Below are 18,345 nucleotides of genomic sequence, written 5' to 3' on the forward strand. Positions count from 1 at the left end.
TGGGGAGGGGCCAGGCTAGGCTGCAGGTGTGTCCGTTTGTGTGCGTGTGTCTGAGCCCCGGCTGCCTTCTCCCCAGCCTCCGAACCCAACTTAAAAGTACGTTCGAGGCTAAAGCAGAAGGTGGCCGAGCGGAGAAGCAGTCCCCTCCTGCGTCGCAAGGACGGGACTGTCATTAGCACCTTTAAGAAGAGAGCTGTTGAGATCACAGGTGCCGGGCCTGGAGGTAAGGGCTCCTCTCCTGTCCCTGTTCTGAGGGCCGGGGAGTGGGGGGTGGCTCCGAGCAGGCCCAGGTGACAGCCACTTCTCCCGTAGCGGCAGCCGTGTGTAACAGCGCGCCAGGCTCCGGCCCCAGCTCTCCTAACAGCTCCCACAGCACCATCGCCGAGAATGGCTTTACTGGCTCAGTCCCCAACATCCCCACCGAGGTACAGGCCTGCCAAGGGCTGGGCGGGTGGGCCAGAGCTGCTTTCTGTCCCGTCCGGCCTGTCTGGCTGAGAGTGCCCAGCAGGGACCCCTCTGCCTGCGTGGACAGGCTAGAGGGACCTATTGCCCCGAAGTGGGATCTGTCCCACGGGCCTCTGAATAGCTCTGATCTCTCAGTCCCCCCAAGGTGGGGCTTGGTGCAGGAAGCGGGGCGCCATTCAGAGCCCTCAGCCTTGGCCCCAGGTGGCCCCCCTTTGCCTGCTCTCATGCTTGTCTCTCCCAACTGCTCCCCAGATGCTCCCCCAGCACCGGGCCCTCCCTCTGGACAGCTCCCCCAACCAGTTCAGCCTCTACACGTCTCCCTCTCTGCCCAACATCTCCCTAGGGCTGCAGGCCACGGTCACTGTCACCAACTCGCACCTCACCGTAAGTACGGGGCACATACCCTGTCCTCCCTCTGGTGTTGAGGTCTTCGGTCCTGGATGCCCCCGGCTGGGGCTGTTGTCCTCCCAGGGTCCTGATGGAGATCAGCTCCCCCAGAGCTGGGGGTGGGCAGAGGGTAGGTGAGGGATGCTGGTCCAAAGTCGGCAGGACTGGGGGCAGTATAAACCCCTCCCTCATCTCCATCTCCTCTCCCCAGGCCTCCCCGAAGCTTTCGACGCAGCAGGAGGCCGAGAGGCAGGCCCTCCAGTCCCTGCGGCAGGGTGGTGCACTGACGGGCAAGTTCATGAGCACATCCTCTATCCCCGGCTGCCTGCTGGGCGTGGCACTGGAGGGCGACACCAGCCCCCACGGGCATGCCTCCCTGCTGCAGCATGTGCTGCTGCTGGAGCAGGCCCGGCAGCAGAGCACCCTCATTGCTGGTGAGTGGGCGGGCAGCTGTCCAAGGAGGGGGTGTCAGGCCCCCCCATTCTGAGGGCTCAAGGAAGGACCAACTGTCAGGGAGAAGTAGCCAGGGATACTCACCAGCCCTGTCACAGCTTCCCTCCATGGCATCATTGATTTCTTCCATATTCTACAGACGTTACTGAGTACGTACAGCCGGCCAGGCACTGTTCCCGAAATCTGCCGTCGTAATGGAGCTCACATTCCAGAGCAGTGCTGTCCAGTAGAAATATAATAGAAGCCGTATGTGTACTTTGAAGTGTTCTAGTGGCCACATTAAGAAATGTAAAAAGGAACAGGTGAAATTAGTTTTAATAACATGTATTTAACTCAGTAATATCTAGGATACTATCATTTGAACATAGAATGAATATAAAGAGTTAGCAGTGAAATATTTTACTTTGTGTCATACCGTCTTTGAAATCTGGTGCGTATTTCACACTTAGAGCACATCTCAATTGAGACAGGCCATTTTTCAAGTGCTCAGTGGTCACGTGTGGCTGGTGGCTATGGGATTGGACAGCGCGGCTTTGGACAGTCAGCCCATAAGGAGCTGGTGGCATCAGAAGAGGTTCTGCTTAAAAGACACGTGATCCTGGCCTCCAGGCTTCCCAGCTGGGTGGGATCCACGTCCATGATCAGGGAGGTCTTGCAGCTGGGGAGAACTAGTCATTGTTCATGCACACGGGGGGCCCGAGACTGTACGTGCTCGTAAGTGAATCCAGGAAGTTTTGCTGGAGGTGGTGGCTCTGAGCTGCGAGACTGTTCAGTTGTGGGGAGGAGGAAGAATGGGGCTCAGGTTTGGGGGCAGGGTGCTCCAGGCCCCTCGCAGGTTTTTCCTGAGTATGGAGGCGGCGCTGTTCCAGAAGAGGGAGAGTCGTGGGGTGGGAGTGGGAGCCTGGTGCCCTGACAGTGATGGTTACTTCCCTCTCCCCACCACCTCCACAGTGCCGCTCCACGGGCAGTCCCCGCTGGTGACGGGTGAGCGCGTGGCCACCAGCATGCGGACGGTGGGCAAGCTCCCTCGGCACCGGCCCCTGAGCCGCACTCAGTCCTCGCCGCTGCCCCAGAGCCCCCAGGCCCTGCAGCAGCTGGTCATGCAGCAGCAGCACCAGCAGTTCCTAGAGAAGCAGAAGCAGCAGCAGTTGCAGCTGGGCAAGGTGAGCCGGGAGAAGCAAACATCCAGGGCCGTGCTGGGGTCAGGACACAGAGGGTGCCGGGCTGGCAGGGGGCTGACACCCAGGCCACTCCCCAGGCTGCATCAGAGGAGCCACCTTGCCTTTTTCTAATTCACATCAAAGGTCTGTATGGGCTGGGCGGCTGCCTGCCGGGGAGAGAGGAGGCAAGGATAGAACCTCCTGGGCCACAGGCTGCACAGCTGCGCCCCCTCGCAGCTGATGTGCCTCCTTGCTCTGCCCCTAGATCCTCACCAAGACTGGGGAGCTGCCACGGCAGCCCACCACCCACCCCGAGGAGACAGAGGAGGAGCTGACAGAGCAGCAGGAGGCCTTCCTGGGGGAGGGAGCCCTGACCATACCCCGAGAAGGCTCCACGGAGAGTGAGAGCACACAGGAAGACCTGGAGGAGGAGGAAGAGGAGGAGGAGGAGGAGGAAGAGGAGGAGGAGGAGGAGGAGGAGGAGGAGGAGGACTGCATCCAGGTCAAGGATGAGGAGGGCGAGAGTGGTGCTGAGGAGGGGCCCGACTTGGAGGAGTCCAGTGCTGGTTACAAAAAGGTGCCCCCTCCGCCCCAGCCCTTGATCACCACCCCTCTGTCCTCCCCATCTTTCCACCTTTGCCCTTCCCTCTCCCCAGTCTGCAGTTTCCAGGCTGTGTAGGAACAACTTTTTAAGAGTGAAAGGGGAGCAGGAGACAAGGGGCTGTGGAAGGGAGGGAGCTGCTTGTGTCAGTCTCAGAGCTGTCTGTGCCCCGTCTGCCAGCCCCTCCCTGCGTCTGTGACTGCCCCCGCCTGTCTGCTTCAGTGTGTGCGTGTGCACGCGCGCGTGCGCGTGCACGCGGTCTGTGTATATCTGCGTTTCTGCCTGCGTAGGGCCGGTTGTGCGTCGGTCTCTGCGTGCGTGTGTACACACACGCCCCCGCTGTTACTACAGTCTGCCCTGGTGCCTAGCACGCACTCCATTCATTGCGGACACAGCTGAGCCCTCCGGGCCTGACTCATCCCACCCCCTCTCACACCCCCCCCGTCCCTCCCAGCCTCTTACCTCAATGCTACTCCGGTAGCATGACTCATCACGTCCCCCCCCCCCCCCAATCTCTCCCCATCTCCTCGGAGATGGAGATGAAGATGGCTAAGGCTGGAGTGTCTCCTGTCCCTGGAGGGAGGAGGGTGGGGGGAGGAGGCGATACAGAAGAGAAGGGCTGGATTCAGGCCCTCCACCCCCTGGGAGGCCACCTGTCCTCACTTCCATTTCAGACTAAGCCTCACCCAGGCTCCCTCCCACTCTCCTCCTTCCCAGGTGTTTGCAGATGCTCAGCAGCTGCAGCCACTGCAGGTGTACCAGGCGCCCCTCAGCCTGGCCACTGTGCCTCACCAGGCCCTGGGCCGCACCCAGTCCTCACCTGCTGCCCCTGGGGGCATGAAGAGCCCCCCGGACCAGCCCACCAAGCACCTCTTCACCACAGGTGAGCCCCGCGCCCGCACGAGCTGTCCTCACATCGTGTCCCGGGGGCCTGTGCATGGCATCCAGCCTTGGGCATCGTGAAGAGATAAGTTATAGCCCTTGCCCTGGAGAGATGGCCAGGGCCCCTCAGAGCATCCTGAAGGGAGGGAAAACAGGCCTTGGCTCCCTCCCTCTGCGCCATAGCCACCTGTGGTAGTGGTGGCAGCCTCTGCCTCAGTGGGAGGGTGGTGAGTGTCCCTACCCGCTGAGGCAGCGTCTTCTTTCAGGGGCCCACCCCACCACTGCTGAGGGACCACCAGTTTTGCGCCCTCGCCACACAACCCTGGAGGCCTAGGTGGAGGGAGCCCACTGTCTCAGTTTGGTCCTGCTCTTCTAGCTCCCTCTCTGCCCTGTGAGGTTAAATGTGAGGCCTCAGTCCATTCCAGAAGGCTCTTCCATGTGAAACTGCCCTGTGCTGGGCTCTGAGGGGGCACAGATGCTTGAGGACGGTCCCGACTCACCAGTGGGGTGTGTCGGGGGGTAGAGGGGCAGCACACAGGGGCTGTGACAGGAGGGGGAAAGGAGGATGTGCCATGAGGTCAAAACCGATGGGGGTGTCAAGGGCGGCCTGGTGGAGGCTTGAGGAGCAGGGGGGCTTTTGACAGGCGGTGGTGGGGGAAAGGGATTTCATGAAAAGAAGAGGGGCAGGTGTGTGGGAGGGCAGCTGGGGGGGCTGTGAGGAGGGGCTGGGACCAGGGTGGGCTCGGGAAAAGCTCAGTGAGCTCTGCTGAGGATGGCGGGGGCCAGGCTGTCACACAGCCCAGAGCAGTGCTGGCTGACAGGTGTGTCTCTGGCCCAGGTGTGGTCTACGACACGTTCATGCTGAAGCACCAGTGCATGTGCGGCAACACACACGTGCACCCCGAGCACGCTGGCCGGATCCAGAGCATCTGGTCTCGGCTGCAGGAGACAGGTCTGCTCAGCAAGTGTGAGGTAAGGGAGCCGCTCCTTCCAGCCTCCACCTCAAACCCAGCGAAAGCCTTTGTGTTTCCCCTATCGGGGAAGCCTCTGTCTGGGTCTCTTCCTCATTCTTTCTTCAACCCCTGACTTCACGGCCAGGCCCCCCAGGCACCTCCCAGTTCCATCCCTTGTAGCCTGGTTCCCCCATGGTCCCCAGCTGAGTGGGGGAGGGTCCTGGACTGGGGTCCCTGGGGGAGCGGGGCATTCTTTCTCAACAACCTTTGGATCTCCCGAGGCTAGAAAGTGGCTCCATGTGCCCCAGGCTGTGGGGCAGAGAGAGGGGCTGGGCCTCGGGGGAGCTGGGCCTGCGGTGCCATCCCTCTCACCGGCCTCTCTTCCTGCTCTCCCCTGGCAGCGGATCCGGGGTCGCAAAGCCACGCTGGACGAGATCCAGACTGTGCACTCCGAATACCACACCCTGCTCTATGGGACCAGCCCCCTCAACCGACAGAAGCTGGACAGCAAGAAGCTGCTCGGTAAGCTGGCCGGCCGATGGCGGGGGTGGCGTGGGCCAGGCCAGGTCTTCTGCCCCAGCAGGACGGGGGCTGTCAGGAAGACCACCACTAGGGTGGGCAGGTGGGTTCCCATGGGCGCAGTTGCTACATTGCATGCCTCCAGAGGGCGCCATTCACACAGACTACAACATGCTGGTGGGATGTGTGCAGGAGGATAGGAGGTGACAGGTCAGGCCTGGTGATGGGCTTTGCCCTTCTCCCTAACCTGTCAGGCCCCTTTTTCTCCCTGCCATTTGCCCCAGAGGTAGGATGCCCCACCCAGGACGGGGGACAGACATCTCCCAGCTGGCATGGGCTGCAGAGGCCTGTCATGTGCTGGGGCCTGGCCTTCTTTTTCTGTGATTGAGCTTCCTGCCCTCTGCACACCCCAACCTGCGGCTCTGGCAGTTGAGGCAACTTCCAGAGTAGCTCTGTCCCTCTTCCCTGCAGGCCCCATCAGCCAGAAGATGTACGCCATGCTGCCTTGTGGGGGCATCGGGGTGAGTAGGGCACCTGCCAGTGGGGATGGGTGGGTGGTGCTCCCAGCTCCAGCCCCTCCCTTCCTGCCCACCACAGCTGCACCCCCATTCTCGCCCTCCCCCTGCAGGGGGCACGCTGAAGCCTGCTCTCCTGCCCCCGCAGGTGGACAGCGACACCGTGTGGAATGAGATGCACTCCTCCAGTGCCGTGCGCATGGCGGTGGGCTGCCTGGTGGAGCTGGCTTTCAAGGTGGCGACGGGGGAGCTCAAGGTGAGTGTGTGTGGGGCCTTGGTCCTGTTGCCTCAGGAGTGGGGGATGGGGGCAGCCGTGGCTTTCCTGTCACTAAGGCACCATCCTCTGTAATCTCAACTCTCAGGTGCAGGCGTGGGGAGGAGGTGCCAGCTCCAGGCCAGCTCGGGGGTGAGGGGTGAAGAGGGAATGACCAAGAGGCACTAATGTCTGTGCTCTCATGGGTCTCATGTGGCCCTCGGCTGGCATTCCTAAAGGTTGTGGGATTGATGCTTATGACTTATGTTCTCATCCTGGCTTATGCTTCTCTCCTTCTGTGTCTACCTACTTCGTGGCCACCTTGCCCGCCTGTCTGCCTCTTGTTTCTGTCCCTCCGTCTGTACCTCTCCAGAATGGTTTTGCCATCATCCGGCCCCCGGGACACCACGCGGAGGAATCCACAGCTATGTGAGTGCCACCGCAGCCCTGCCCCAGACCCACTGCCCTCACACCATCTCCCTCTCAGCAGAGCTGATGCGCGTGTATCTGTGAGCAAACATCCACTAAGGCTGACGACCTGCCCTCTTCTCCGCTCACCCCCCCAGGGGATTCTGCTTCTTCAACTCTGTAGCCATCACAACCAAACTCCTGCAGCAGAAGCTGAGTGTGGGCAAGGTTCTCATCGTGGACTGGGTAGGCAGTGGGCTGGTGGGACCAGGGTCAGCCTTCAGGAAGCCTCCACCCCAACCCCACGCCCTCTTCCTCAGGTGCCGCGTGCTGGGGCTGTTAGCCCAGCCCTCACAGTCCCATGGGGCCCCCTCCTCACTAGTGGAGACTTGAAGTGCTTTTAGCCCCTGGTCCACCTTGGCCCCCAGCCCACAGCCTTGAGCAGCCGAGGAGATTTTCTGCCTTGAGTGGTAGAGACAGCTCCTGCCGTTGCTAGAGCCCCTCTTGACTGGGGGCTGACCGTGTGCCAGACACGTGGTGCTGCTTCATGGCCGCCTGGCTTCCTAAGTAGTAGGATGTCCATTTCGATAAACGGAGACACTGGGCTGTTGGGGGACTTACCCAACCAAGGTTACTTAGCTTGGGATGTTGGTACTGGGTTTCAGATCAGGCCTGTCGGCCCCGGCATTCCTGCTCCTGCTGCCACGCTGTGCTTCTCCGCCCCTGCCTCTCACAGCAGAGGCAAAGGCCCTTACCGCTCGCTCCCTGTGAGGAGCAAGCCTCAGCAAGGAGGGATCTAATCTCTTCAAAGCCCAGCTTGGGCTTCAAAGTTCATAATGTTGGGTTCTTCTTCAATGCATCTGTTTGCTTTCAATTCCTGACTAGCCGTGCTGTTGCCCTCCACACTGCTGAGCAGAGTGGGCTCGCAGGGAGATCCACCACATTCGTCCCCTGGCTTTGTGTCTCCTCTGTGCAGTGCCATGTCCCGGCCCACAGACCCTGGTTAGAAAAGCGTGGGGCGATTCCGTGGCGAACGGAACACAGATGCCCTGTAGCTAGTGGTGGGCTGCACCCCCAGAGTCCACCACAGGGTCGGGGTGGGCCAAGTGGAATTTTGACCTTTGGGTCAGAGCCTGGGCCTTTTCCCTGATGCTTCCACCCCTTCCCACTAGGACATTCACCACGGCAATGGCACCCAGCAAGCATTCTACAACGACCCCTCCGTGCTCTACATCTCCCTGCATCGCTATGACAATGGGAACTTCTTTCCGGGCTCTGGGGCTCCTGAAGAGGTACAGCTCCTGGGCTCAAACGTGGGGCCCTCGGGGAGATAGCAGAATGGGACCTGGCAGGGAGCCATGGAGGCCCGTGGTGGTGCTGGTACCTGGGGAGTCTGGGCTCCTAGTGGGAGGACCACGCCAGCCAACTGCCCCTCCATGCAGAACAGAGGTCAGTGGAGTGAGGGCTGGAGGCAGGGCTGAGGGCGGGGCAACGTCTGGGATCCCCAGGCAGTGAGAGTAACCCCTCCCCCACCATGCTGCCAGGTTGGCGGAGGGCCGGGCGTGGGGTACAATGTGAACGTGGCATGGACGGGAGGTGTGGATCCCCCCATCGGAGACGTGGAGTACCTAACGGCCTTCAGGTGGGGACTGAGAAGAGCCGAGGGAGGGGTGGGAACCCCCGGGCCCTGCCGTGGGTGGGGCAGAAGGCACTCAGTTCCGCGTGGGTGGAGGGGGTCGGCTCTGTCGGGGGCAGAGCCGGGTGAGGCCTGGCCGAGCCACCTGCCAGGGTCAGCTTGGGCCCTCCCTTTGCAGGACAGTGGTGATGCCCATTGCCCACGAGTTCTCACCTGACGTGGTCCTGGTCTCCGCCGGGTTTGATGCTGTTGAGGGACACCTGTCTCCGCTGGGTGGCTACTCTGTGACCGCCAGATGTGAGCCTGTGGGGGGATCGAGGGAGGCTATGGAGCAGTGAAGATGGGGTCGAGTGGGAGGTTGGGAGGAGGGTTGAAGGCAGGTCTAAGACTTGGAATCATCCTGGCAGCATCCTCCCACTCTCCCTCTGCCAACCCTGGCCTTGAGGGGCAAGCAGGTGGGGGGGAGTGTCTCCTCCAGGAGTTGTAGGGATGGAGCTCGCTGATCCCTCATGTTTCAGTGGTGGTTTTTCATGGTGCTCCTTAGGAGACATGTAATTGGATCTTTTTAGCCTCTTACGTTTTGTCTTTTATGGAGCATTTAGTCCATTGACGTTGAATTTTATTATGGATATCTATTTGGGTTTAAGTCCACCATTTTCTTTTGTGCTGTTTGTCCCATCTTGTGTGTTTCTTTTTCTCTCCTTTCTTACTTTCTCTTGAATTGAGTTTTTTCTTTAACTGTTTCCTTTTCCTCCCTTCACCCGTCCGTAAAGGTTTTGGCCACTTGACCAGGCAGCTGATGACGCTGGCAGGGGGCCGGGTGGTGCTGGCCCTCGAGGGAGGCCATGACTTGACCGCCATCTGTGATGCCTCTGAGGCCTGTGTCTCCGCTCTGCTCAGCGTGGAGGTGAGGGGTGCACAGCGGGACTGGGGGAGGTGGGCCAGTAGGCCAGGGGGTAAGGGGCCAGCGAGGGAGGGTCCCCCCTTGGGGAGGTTTTCCTGATTCCTGAGGACAGGTGGTGGCCAGGGAAGGCTTTCTAAATAGAGGTTTCCCCAGAAAGGCTATGCTTGCCCCTGTCATGGGGCTGAATGGCGGGGTGGTTAGAGGGGCAGCCACTCTAAGCCTTCTCTTCTTTCCCCTGCCAGCTGCAGCCCTTGGACGAGGCAGTCTTGCAACAAAAGCCCAACGTCAACGCAGTGGCCACGCTAGAGAAAGTCATCGAGATCCAGAGTGCGTGGGCACAGGCAGAGGGACTCAGGGCCCAGCTTGCCAAGGGGGCGGAGCTTGTGTGATGCCAGGGCTAGGGCTGGGGGTGTCCGTACGTTTGGGGGTTTCTGGCTCTCCCTGACCCCCGGCCCATCCCTCATCCACAGGCAAACACTGGAGCTGTGTGCAGAGGTTCGCTGCTGGTCTAGGCCGTTCCCTGCGGGAGGCCCAGGCAGGTGAGACAGAGGAGGCTGAGACTGTGAGCGCCATGGCCTTGCTGTCGGTGGGGGCCGAGCAGGCCCAGGCTGCTGCAGGCCGGGAGCACAGCCCCAGGTGAGGTGCCCCCCACCTCCCTGCCCTTGCCCAGAGTGGTCCCCCCCATCCCACATTGCTTCAGTGCCCTTCCCTGTGCTTGTGCCCACAGGCCGGCAGAGGAGCCCATGGAGCAGGAGCCTGCCCTGTGACGCCCTGGCCCCCATCCCTCTGGGCTTCATCATTGTGATTTTGTTTATTTTTTCTATTAAAAAACAAAAAGTCACACATTCAACAACGTGTGCCGTGTGGGTCTCTCAGCCTCGCCCCTCCTGCTCCTCTAAGCTGCCTCAGGCCCCCGCTTTCCCCCCCCCCCGTGGCCCATGTCTCAGCTCTAGAAGTTTGCGCCCTCTGTAGGGCGAGGGGTACCCTTTCCAGCCCTTCCCTCACGTTGTATCCCACACCCACTTCCTGCATTCTGTCTTTGTCTCCCTTGGAGCTTGGGCCAGCTCAAGGTGGGCCTGGGGCCCAGATAGCACCTTCGGGTTCTGGGGTCCCCCTGAGTGAGGAGGGAACAGTAAGTTTGGTGCCTTGGCTTCAGCTGACTTAGGGGGAAATGCCTTAATTTCACCCTCCTCCCCTCTCCAGCCCCAGGGGAGGATCCGGAGGGTCCCTCTACAGTCTTAAGATGTAGAGTGAAGGGGAGGTGGGCGCCCGCCCTGCGATTCTCACTCTTTTCCCCCAGTGTCCTCACCATCTCCACACAGACCCCTCTCTCCTCCTCCTTTCTCCTAGCCTCAGCACCGAAGGGAAGCTTTGTGCTCTAGGACGTGGGCCTGAGGTCTGTGGGCAGGGCTGTTTTGCCTTACCCTCCTCAGGGCCTGTTTCCCCTTCTCAGGAGCTGGAGAGGGTGAACGCGTGTGGGGAGGTTTGGAGCTGCACTCCTGGGTTCTGAGGGGCCAAGAGGAGCCGCAGAACCAGGCCTGCTCTCCATCTTACTCTGTCGGCCTCCCTGCCCCTCTGCTGGCACAGTCTGGGGAGCGGGGAGAAGGTGGTCCCTGCAGGGGGGCTCCAGGCTGGTGAGAGCCCCCCTGCTGTTCAGGACCAGATTTCCCCAGCCATCCAGCATGCTGCAAGCAGAAGGGTCAGTGGCCCACCTCTCTCCTGGGGCCTTTGGCTTTGAAGCCTGGGGATGGTGAGTGGGAGTTCTAGAAGGGGCAGGGCCAGAACCCAGGAGTCTGCCCTCAGCTGTAGCTTCCCTCTCTCCTGGGCTTCCTTTGTGGGCCACCAGCCCAAGGGAACGAAGACCAGGATGGGGCTGGGCACTGCCCTTTCTCTTTCCCAGAAGCCCTGCTAGCCTTCTTGTTTCCAGGGCTAGGCTAGCCTTCTTGTTTCCAGGGCTAGGAGCCCACAAGGCTTCTAGCGAATGCTCTCCAGCCTGTGGGAAACCAAAGATGGGAAGCAGCTCCTAGGGGGCTGAGTCTTCCTCCCTCCTTCTCCCCAACACCGCATACACTTTCTTTCCTCCCGTCCCCAGGGCTCCACCAATCTGTTTACATATTTATTATCCTAATGGGGGCCTGAGCAGGGTTGAGGGAGCCAGGGGAGGGGCAGGAGTCCCACCACCATTGGTTCATTGTGCGCTTGTGTCTTGTGTGTTGTTAGTGTGTTCTAGATCCTCCTGGGGGATGGGGATGGGGCTGGGCCCAGTGTACCAGGCCTCCCCATGCTGAGCCCCAGCTCCGGGCCGCTTACCCTCCCTCTCCCCACGGCCGGTCTGGTTCTCATGTAAACCCACTCCTTGCTTTGTCTCCTTGGACATGGATTTCAGTTAAGTATTTTGTAACCTGTTACACTGTGTGTCCTTGTGTAAATAAACTTGTTTCTGACAGTGCTTTCTGGGGCCAATGTCTCTGTTCTCTGGGCTCTCAAATGGAGTTGAGGGTCTCATTCCCCCTCCTGGCCAAAAAAAACTACTCTTCTTTTCTCCAGCCCCTGGACTAGCCAATTTAGGAAACAAGAGGCTGGGGTGGGAGGGAGTGGGATCTCGGTCCTGTGGGTTAAGAACAAGGTTTCACTGAACGTAGCCACAGCATCTCCTGGGACCTCTGTGTGGCCTACATGGTGATGGTGGGGATGGGGCCCAGGGCTGAAGGTCTCCCTGTTCCTTCTGACTCTCAGTCTCTGAGGGCACAGGGTTGAAGCGGGTGCAGAACAGGTGGCCTGGCAAGGGTTCCACCTGCAGCCACACAGGCAAGTCCAGTGGAGATGTGCAGAGTCAAGAGAGGAGTCCAGAGGTGTGGAAGGGCTTTATTGGGGCTGCTCTGAGCCCCTCACAGTGTTACAGGAACCCACTGGTCTCGCTGTTGCCTTTGCCCTTTGGGGACTTGGGAGGGAAGGCAGGAGGAGGACCAGCCTTCCTGGGAGAGAGAAGGCCCTTCTTTGGGGCTGAGACCAGGTGGTGGGAGAAGTAGAAAATTCACCATGAGCAGGGCTTGCTGGGGGCTGGAAGGGGACGGGGCTGCCTCCCCGGAGTGTGGAGGTCACGGAGTGTGGGCTTTGTGAGAGGGAAAGTGGCAGTAGGAGGCACCTAGAGTCAGGAAGAGCGGATGGGTGGTGCTTCCTGGGCACTGAATGTGTGCACCAGCCAGGGCACGAGGGCCAGGACCAGGCATGGCCAGAGGGTGTGCTTGAGGAAATTGAAGATGTAGAAAAGGCTGATCTGAGGGGGGTAGCCCAGCCAGTCCAGGGGGCCCAGCAGCCCCATGGCCAACACAAGGCAGGCTAGCTTCTGGCCGTGTCCCAGGTATGCCCGCCGCACCTGGGCATAGCAGGGGGAGTGAAGGGCGATGCCCAGACCCAGGGCGGCCCCTGAGTCGCGGCTCAGAGAGGCAAAGGGCCGGCTGTCCAAGTGCACCCACTCAGGCCGCTCACACCACTTAGAGGCTAGGTTGATGGACCTGTGGGGAGCAAGAGTCTTTGCCAGGAGAGAGATTCCCCTGGGTCCTAGAGGACTGATGGCTCTCCACCCCTTTGGGGCCTACCGCCATGTTCTGCCGTGACCCCAGGAGACTCGATGTTTGTGAACAGCTAATGTGTCCCGTTTTAGCTACAATGAACCAGAGACCCACCAGGCCAGGTACAGGTGAGGCAGGACAGACCCCAACTTGCCCAAGCTTCAAAGCAGGACTTACCAAGAAAGATCCAGGCCCAGTGTAAAGAGGGTCCAATAGATGAGGCTGGCACCCAGCAAGAGGGCCAGTGAGGTCAACCCGTAGAAGCTTAGCTCCCGCTCCGTGGGCACCCGGGGGGTCATCAGCCAGCCCAGGACAGCACCTAGGGAAGTGGGGTGACAGCAGCTTCAAGGAGTTTGGGGATATGACCCCCACCCCGAGCCGCAGGGTAGTTTGGCAGGAGAAGGGGGGGCCTTGGGGTTGGCTGTACAATGGGAAGATCATACACTGGTCCTCCCACTGCCAATGGCACCCTCTGGGTCCACCCTGTTGCCCCACTTGCTCACCAGTTATTAGGCCAGCCAACACCTGGTGAGGGAAATGTGCCAAGAGGAAGACCCGGGACAAGCCGACCGCCAGCAGGAAGGTGCAATAAGCCAAGCTAGGTATCACCCTCACCCAGCGGCTAAAAAGAAGAGAGGCAAATGGTTCAGGAGGTGTCCACGCACAGCTGGGCTTCCCTCAGCACCCAGGCACCTCACAGTTTGACCAGATGCCCCGGGGTCTGCAGAACTCCAGCTCCCAGGCTGCCCTGCTGCTGGGTCTTTTGGGTCCAGGGTACCATCACCCCTGCCCCCGTTGGTGGGCAATGCCAAGGTGTACCTGTGGGTCCGAGTGGCCACTTGGGAAGAGATGGCTGTCATTATGGGCCAAAGGGCTGCTCCTGTGATCATACAGTGTCCGGAAGGGCTGCCTGCCAGGGGATTCAGAAGATTGTGGTGAGAGGATGCGGGTGGAACCCAGGTGCCCCTGGTGATTGCTCAACACAGCTGCCTCCCCGTGGCCGAGGGGAGAGCCTTCCTCCAGCACTGACCCTTAGCTCCCTCTGCCCTGAAGCCTTCTTCGTCCCCGCCTGAGGCCACTGCTCTCAGGCTTCTGCCTTGACCTCGGCTCTTGGCTTTACTCTATACAAAGTGGGCAGCTGGCACACTGGCACGGGTGCTCTTCTCCTATAATTCAACATGGTCTTCCCTGGGTTTCTTTGTTCTCTGGCCCAGTAACTGAGAGGCTGGGCCTTTGAGTAGGTTGCCCCAGCTGAAAAGTACTACCAAACACTCACCGAACCCTAACCACATTGGGAGAGGGAAGTTTGAGGCTTCTCACCTGGACCAGTTTCACAAGACGAGGGGAACTGGTGAACCTGGGCTGGAGCCTGGCTGTAGTACCCAGACTCATGGACCCACCAAAAGGGCCTGTCTCCAAACAGAAACCTAGAAGAGAACAGATGCAAGATGCCATTACACACACACACAGCCAGGGGAACGGGGGGTGAGGCAGAAGGACACCTGGAGTACTCTGGAGGGCTTATAGGCTGGAGTCAGAAAGGGTGTCCAATTCTGTGCCATTGCCTTGCCAGGGTTTTTTACCTTGGAACAGGAGAAAGCATGCTATTTTTAAAAAAGTGATAAGGAAGCAAGAGATTGTGGTGTGTGCATGTGTGTGCTCTGAGATGCTCAGAAGTCCCATTCTTATTAGCCCTCCCGCTGCAGGGCCAGCTCTGCTCTTGTCATCTATAGAGAGCCCAGGACCTGCCCCTCGCCTTCCCTCCCCAGACCCTCACTGACCCTCCTGCTTCCCCTCTCTCCATTTCCCAAATTCCAGCCTGAGTTACTTAGGTAAGCCTCTCGTGTTTGAAAAGGGGAGTGGGGAATGGACAAGGAGGCTGAGAGAGAATAAGGAAGACAAAAAAGTTCAAAATCCACTGGCTTAGCCAGGTGCTTCACTGGACCCTGGGAAACACACTGCAGAGGCTGCTGTGGCCAGAAAGAGAAAAGGTGGGAGAGCAGAAGAGATGCTGGCAGGAAGCCAAGTGCTGGGGAGGGAGGTACGGAAGGGACTTGCCTCTCCCTGCCAAAAAGTGAGCCTGGATCACACACCAGATGCTCAACACATACTTCGGAAATGAATAGGGGCTCTGCCATGTGGGGGGCATTAAGAGTGTCTACCCAAGGGGGTGGTCTTAGGGGAACAGGACTAGAGAGGAAGGCTTATACAGACTCTGAGGAAGGAGAGCACAAAGCAAAGAGCAATTCAGTAGGAAGGAAATGATCAGACAATTGCTTTCCGTTTACAGTAGGGATGAAGCCCTGGCTGAGAAGAGCGGAAGGGAAGGTATTTTGTTTTTCAGCAAGTCATTCCAGCCCATCCATTCAAGTGTCTCCTATGAACCTCCCTTCCCTCCCCCAGGCTGGCAATCTGGCAACAGAGACAGTGGTGAGGGGTGAGGGGAGGTGCAGCTGCACGCCCAGCGGGAAGTATAGCTCCCTTCTGCACCCAAGAGAGAACAGGTGGCACAAAGAGATACACCCCAAGGGCCCCACCCACTTGCCTGGGGTTCCTGGCTTCTAAGTCTGTGTGCAGAGCCTACTAGTGAATGAAGGGGAAAAGGGAGAAGAGAAAGTGTTCCCTGGAAGGCAATGCTTTAGCCCAGTGCTTTTCGAAATTTACTGTGCACACAAATCGCCTGGGGTCCTTGCTAAAATGCAGATTCTGATTCAGTAGCTCTGGCCTGGGGCCTGAGATTCTGCATTTCTAGTAAGTTTTCAAATGCTCCTTATGCTGCTGGCCATGGTCTGGGGGACCACACCTTAATCTGCAAGCCTTTTCTGTCCTTAGCCGCTAGTGTGAAGCCTGGCACAAAGCATGCTTCTTAAAAACTATGTCAAATAAACGAATGAATAAATGAATAAAAGAGTGAGTTGAGAAGCAGGACTTTCTGCTACTTAAGTCACCACGGATGCCTGTTAAAAAACAGATTCCCAGCCCCTCCCCTGGAGTTTCAAAATCAGTCTGTCTGAGGTGGAATGGGGTATTTGCATTTTAAATACGCCCCCTTAGGTGATTTCTCTGATCAGGCCCGTTAAACACTAGTTTAATGATTAGGATGGGGACTCTGAGGTCCAAGATGCACAAAGATGCTCATAGGGGAAAAGTCAGTGGCCACGGGGTAGGGGTGGGAGGTCTTAAGGCCATGGGTTCACTGTCGGGGGGTGGGGGGGAAGCCAGGCCTTTGAGGCAGCTGACGAGAGAGATCAAGGACTGCACAGGGCTCAGGGCCTTTGGGGGTGGGGGACCAGGACGCCGGAGGGCTTCGCTGTCTCACCACTTGAAGACGAGGTTGAGCCACTCGGTGATGAGGCTGATCCAGAGCACCGCGATGCCCACCCGGCGAGAGGCGTAGTAGGCCACGGGGAAGTAGAACAGAAAAAGGCTCTTGGGGTCGCCCAGAAAGGTGACCCAGAGCCACACGTTCTCCAACCAGGGCAGCTGGTTCTGCAGCGCCTCGGCCATCGCGATGCCGGCGCCCAGCGTGGACTCCATGGCGACCCCGGGGCCGACCCGGCCAGGGTTTGAGCTAAGGCGGAAGCCGAGGAATCCAGGCGACCAGGAAGCAGCTCCTCACGGCCCTCCAAAGCCCACCCTTCGGATCCGAGGCCCCGCCCGCTGGCGGTGGCCGGGAAAGTCCCGCCTCCCTGCCCCGCCCCCGGCAGCCCCACGCTCGCGCGAGCCCGGCCTCCTGCCGGTACCGTTTCCTCCTCCTGCGCTCTTCCCGGGCCGCCCTCTCTACTGGGCAGCGCAGGGGACAAATCTTTTCGAAGGCGTTTCCGCAGAGCCCCACGTGGCTGCTATTGCCGGCACGTGGGCAGAGGGCGTAGAGGCGGCTCCAGCTGCTGTTCCGGGTCATGGGACAGACTAACCTGAGGGTCGGCGGTGCGTCCAGGGTCCCTCCTTTACTTCTGTGAAGATGGATATGTAATATCCCGGGCCAGGATTCCTTCCAGACCAGACCTTTCTCCTCCAGTACCGCTACCCTCCAAAAATATTTCGAGATCTCTTGGAGAGAAGGCTAGGGACAACCCCTGCTCCGGGGAGCCAGGCATCCCTGGTCGGTGCTGAAGCGGGCCCCTATGTTTGCACACATAGCTGGCTAATCGGTACACGCCTTTCTGCCCCAGCCCAAGACTCTCCTGCTTGAATTCCTCTGCTGTTGATTTGGAGGCTGACAGATCATCCTCTTGATTTTGAGGGGTCATCCCTAACGGCTTGAGAGTTGTTACGCATAGCACAGTCTAAATCACCCTTCCTCCCAGTTCTGTGCTCGCCTTGCCCCTCTCCTTTCGTCATCTCGTCATCTTGCCTTCCAGAACCCCGCTGGGCAGATAAACCATGAGATAGTAGCTGGGTTGGTAAAGGAAGAGGAGAGGCACACACCCACGACAAAAATTGGAATAATCCTTTGGAGGAACACACAGAAAATAGAAATCTCAGCTATTCTAGGTGAGGTCTTGCCTAGAGGCAGAGGTGAGGTGGGAGGAGACTGGTGAAGTGGTTCCTTCCTACCTCAAGCAACTTTGTTCTTGGAGAGTTTTTGAGGGGCGAAAATGAGAATGTAAATTTGGGTTCTTCTTGGAAAGAGATTAATTTCACTAATTAAAAAGGTGTGGGGAAAGGAAGCTGGATACAAATCTCATTTCGCTCCCTTGCTAAATGTTTTTCAATTGCCCCAAGGAAAAAGCCTAAATTTTCTTAGTCTTTGAAAGTTTGCTTGGCCTCTAGCCAAGACAACCTTTACCAGCCCAGTCCCACATTCTGTTTCATGATATTTCTGAGCTACTTTATGCTCCCTGAAATCACCAAGCTCTCTCCTTTCAGGGGTCCTGACGTCTGCAGTCACCTCTGCTTAGAACATGGCTACTCTTTCCCTGCTTGTCTTTCAGGTCTCAGATTTTTCCACTTCTTCCAGGAAGCTTTTCCTAACAGTGCCTGGCAGTCATTTATGAGCACCTATAATCACCATGTTATATAAAAGGTGGAGTGGCAGTTATGTATGACTTGTTATGGGGTAGACGTGAAAGTTCTCTGGAAAAACCCAAGTATGAGGGAGCAGTATGTTTATTTCTATTACAATGATTGTACTAATATGGGCCCAACTTTAGGAAGTTGATGTCTCTTGCAAGGCAAGGAAACACTTTTGAAATTTGTTCAGGTTAAGTAGTGCCAGGACTGGCCCTTTGCCTCCCTCTCTTTGCCTGTTGTTACTCATACATGAGGCTCTAGAATTTCTTTAGTGGAAGGTTAGGTGGGTTAGGGATGGCAACTGGTGATGGTAGGGCTTGAAAATGCATCTGCATCGTACTTACATGTTAAGAAAACTGTTTCGTATATTAGATAGTCATTAATGGGGGGCCCAAAACTCCTACCCCAAGGCTCCCTTTGTCAACACCATTGCTCCTCATTCTGGCTCTTTGCCCGGTTTTCTAGAGGAGAGGGCAAGATGGGAGATGGGGAAGCATCTTGAGTTCCAACAGTGATGGGTGATCACGGAGGAACTACCATTTATTAAGGATCTACTACATGCCATGCATTTGTACACATTATCTCATTATCTCCCGCTCCTCCTAACTACTCTGTGAGGTATTA

General features: G+C 58.3%; 2 protein-coding genes across 8 annotated transcripts in view; one reads left to right on the top strand and one right to left on the bottom strand.

Moving 5' to 3' along the window:
* Positions 1 to 9,989, top strand: part of HDAC5 (histone deacetylase 5) — a 34,664-nt gene extending 24,675 nt beyond the window's left edge. For all 6 annotated transcript variants that reach the window (XM_061175908.1, XM_061175906.1, XM_061175907.1 and 3 more), the window contains 20 exons: positions 77 to 223; positions 313 to 425; positions 718 to 849; positions 1,064 to 1,286; positions 2,257 to 2,468; positions 2,731 to 3,042; positions 3,784 to 3,949; positions 4,787 to 4,920; positions 5,303 to 5,423; positions 5,892 to 5,941; positions 6,084 to 6,191; positions 6,562 to 6,617; positions 6,755 to 6,842; positions 7,769 to 7,888; positions 8,141 to 8,238; positions 8,411 to 8,529; positions 9,006 to 9,139; positions 9,379 to 9,463; positions 9,607 to 9,772; positions 9,864 to 9,989. In XM_061175908.1, the coding sequence (XP_061031891.1) occupies positions 77 to 223; positions 313 to 425; positions 718 to 849; positions 1,064 to 1,286; positions 2,257 to 2,468; positions 2,731 to 3,042; positions 3,784 to 3,949; positions 4,787 to 4,920; positions 5,303 to 5,423; positions 5,892 to 5,941; positions 6,084 to 6,191; positions 6,562 to 6,617; positions 6,755 to 6,842; positions 7,769 to 7,888; positions 8,141 to 8,238; positions 8,411 to 8,529; positions 9,006 to 9,139; positions 9,379 to 9,463; positions 9,607 to 9,772; positions 9,864 to 9,903 (2,624 nt within the window). In that variant the 3' untranslated portion in view covers positions 9,904 to 9,989. The remainder of the gene's footprint in view (positions 1 to 76; positions 224 to 312; positions 426 to 717; positions 850 to 1,063; positions 1,287 to 2,256; positions 2,469 to 2,730; positions 3,043 to 3,783; positions 3,950 to 4,786; positions 4,921 to 5,302; positions 5,424 to 5,891; positions 5,942 to 6,083; positions 6,192 to 6,561; positions 6,618 to 6,754; positions 6,843 to 7,768; positions 7,889 to 8,140; positions 8,239 to 8,410; positions 8,530 to 9,005; positions 9,140 to 9,378; positions 9,464 to 9,606; positions 9,773 to 9,863) is intronic.
* Positions 9,990 to 11,981: 1,992 nt separating this feature from the next.
* On the bottom strand, positions 11,982 to 16,391 carry G6PC3 (glucose-6-phosphatase catalytic subunit 3). 2 transcript variants are annotated; one of them, XM_061175330.1, is made up of 6 exons: positions 16,028 to 16,385; positions 14,029 to 14,135; positions 13,528 to 13,618; positions 13,212 to 13,330; positions 12,886 to 13,027; positions 11,982 to 12,651 (listed from the first exon to the last, which is right to left on the bottom strand). In XM_061175330.1, the coding sequence occupies exons 1-6, from the start codon at positions 16,243 to 16,245 to the stop codon at positions 12,288 to 12,290; spliced, it is 1,041 nt and encodes a 346-aa protein (XP_061031313.1). In that variant the 5' UTR covers positions 16,246 to 16,385; the 3' UTR covers positions 11,982 to 12,287. The 2 variants fall into 2 exon arrangements, with proteins under 2 accessions (XP_061031313.1, XP_061031314.1); XM_061175331.1 differs by lacking the exon at positions 13,212 to 13,330 and having other exon boundaries at positions 12,548 to 12,651; positions 16,028 to 16,391.
* Positions 16,392 to 18,345: the final 1,954 nt, after the last annotated feature.

The sequence above is a fragment of the Eubalaena glacialis genome, chromosome 19 (genome assembly GCF_028564815.1).
Source record: "Eubalaena glacialis isolate mEubGla1 chromosome 19, mEubGla1.1.hap2.+ XY, whole genome shotgun sequence".
Lineage (NCBI taxonomy): Eukaryota > Metazoa > Chordata > Mammalia > Artiodactyla > Balaenidae > Eubalaena > Eubalaena glacialis.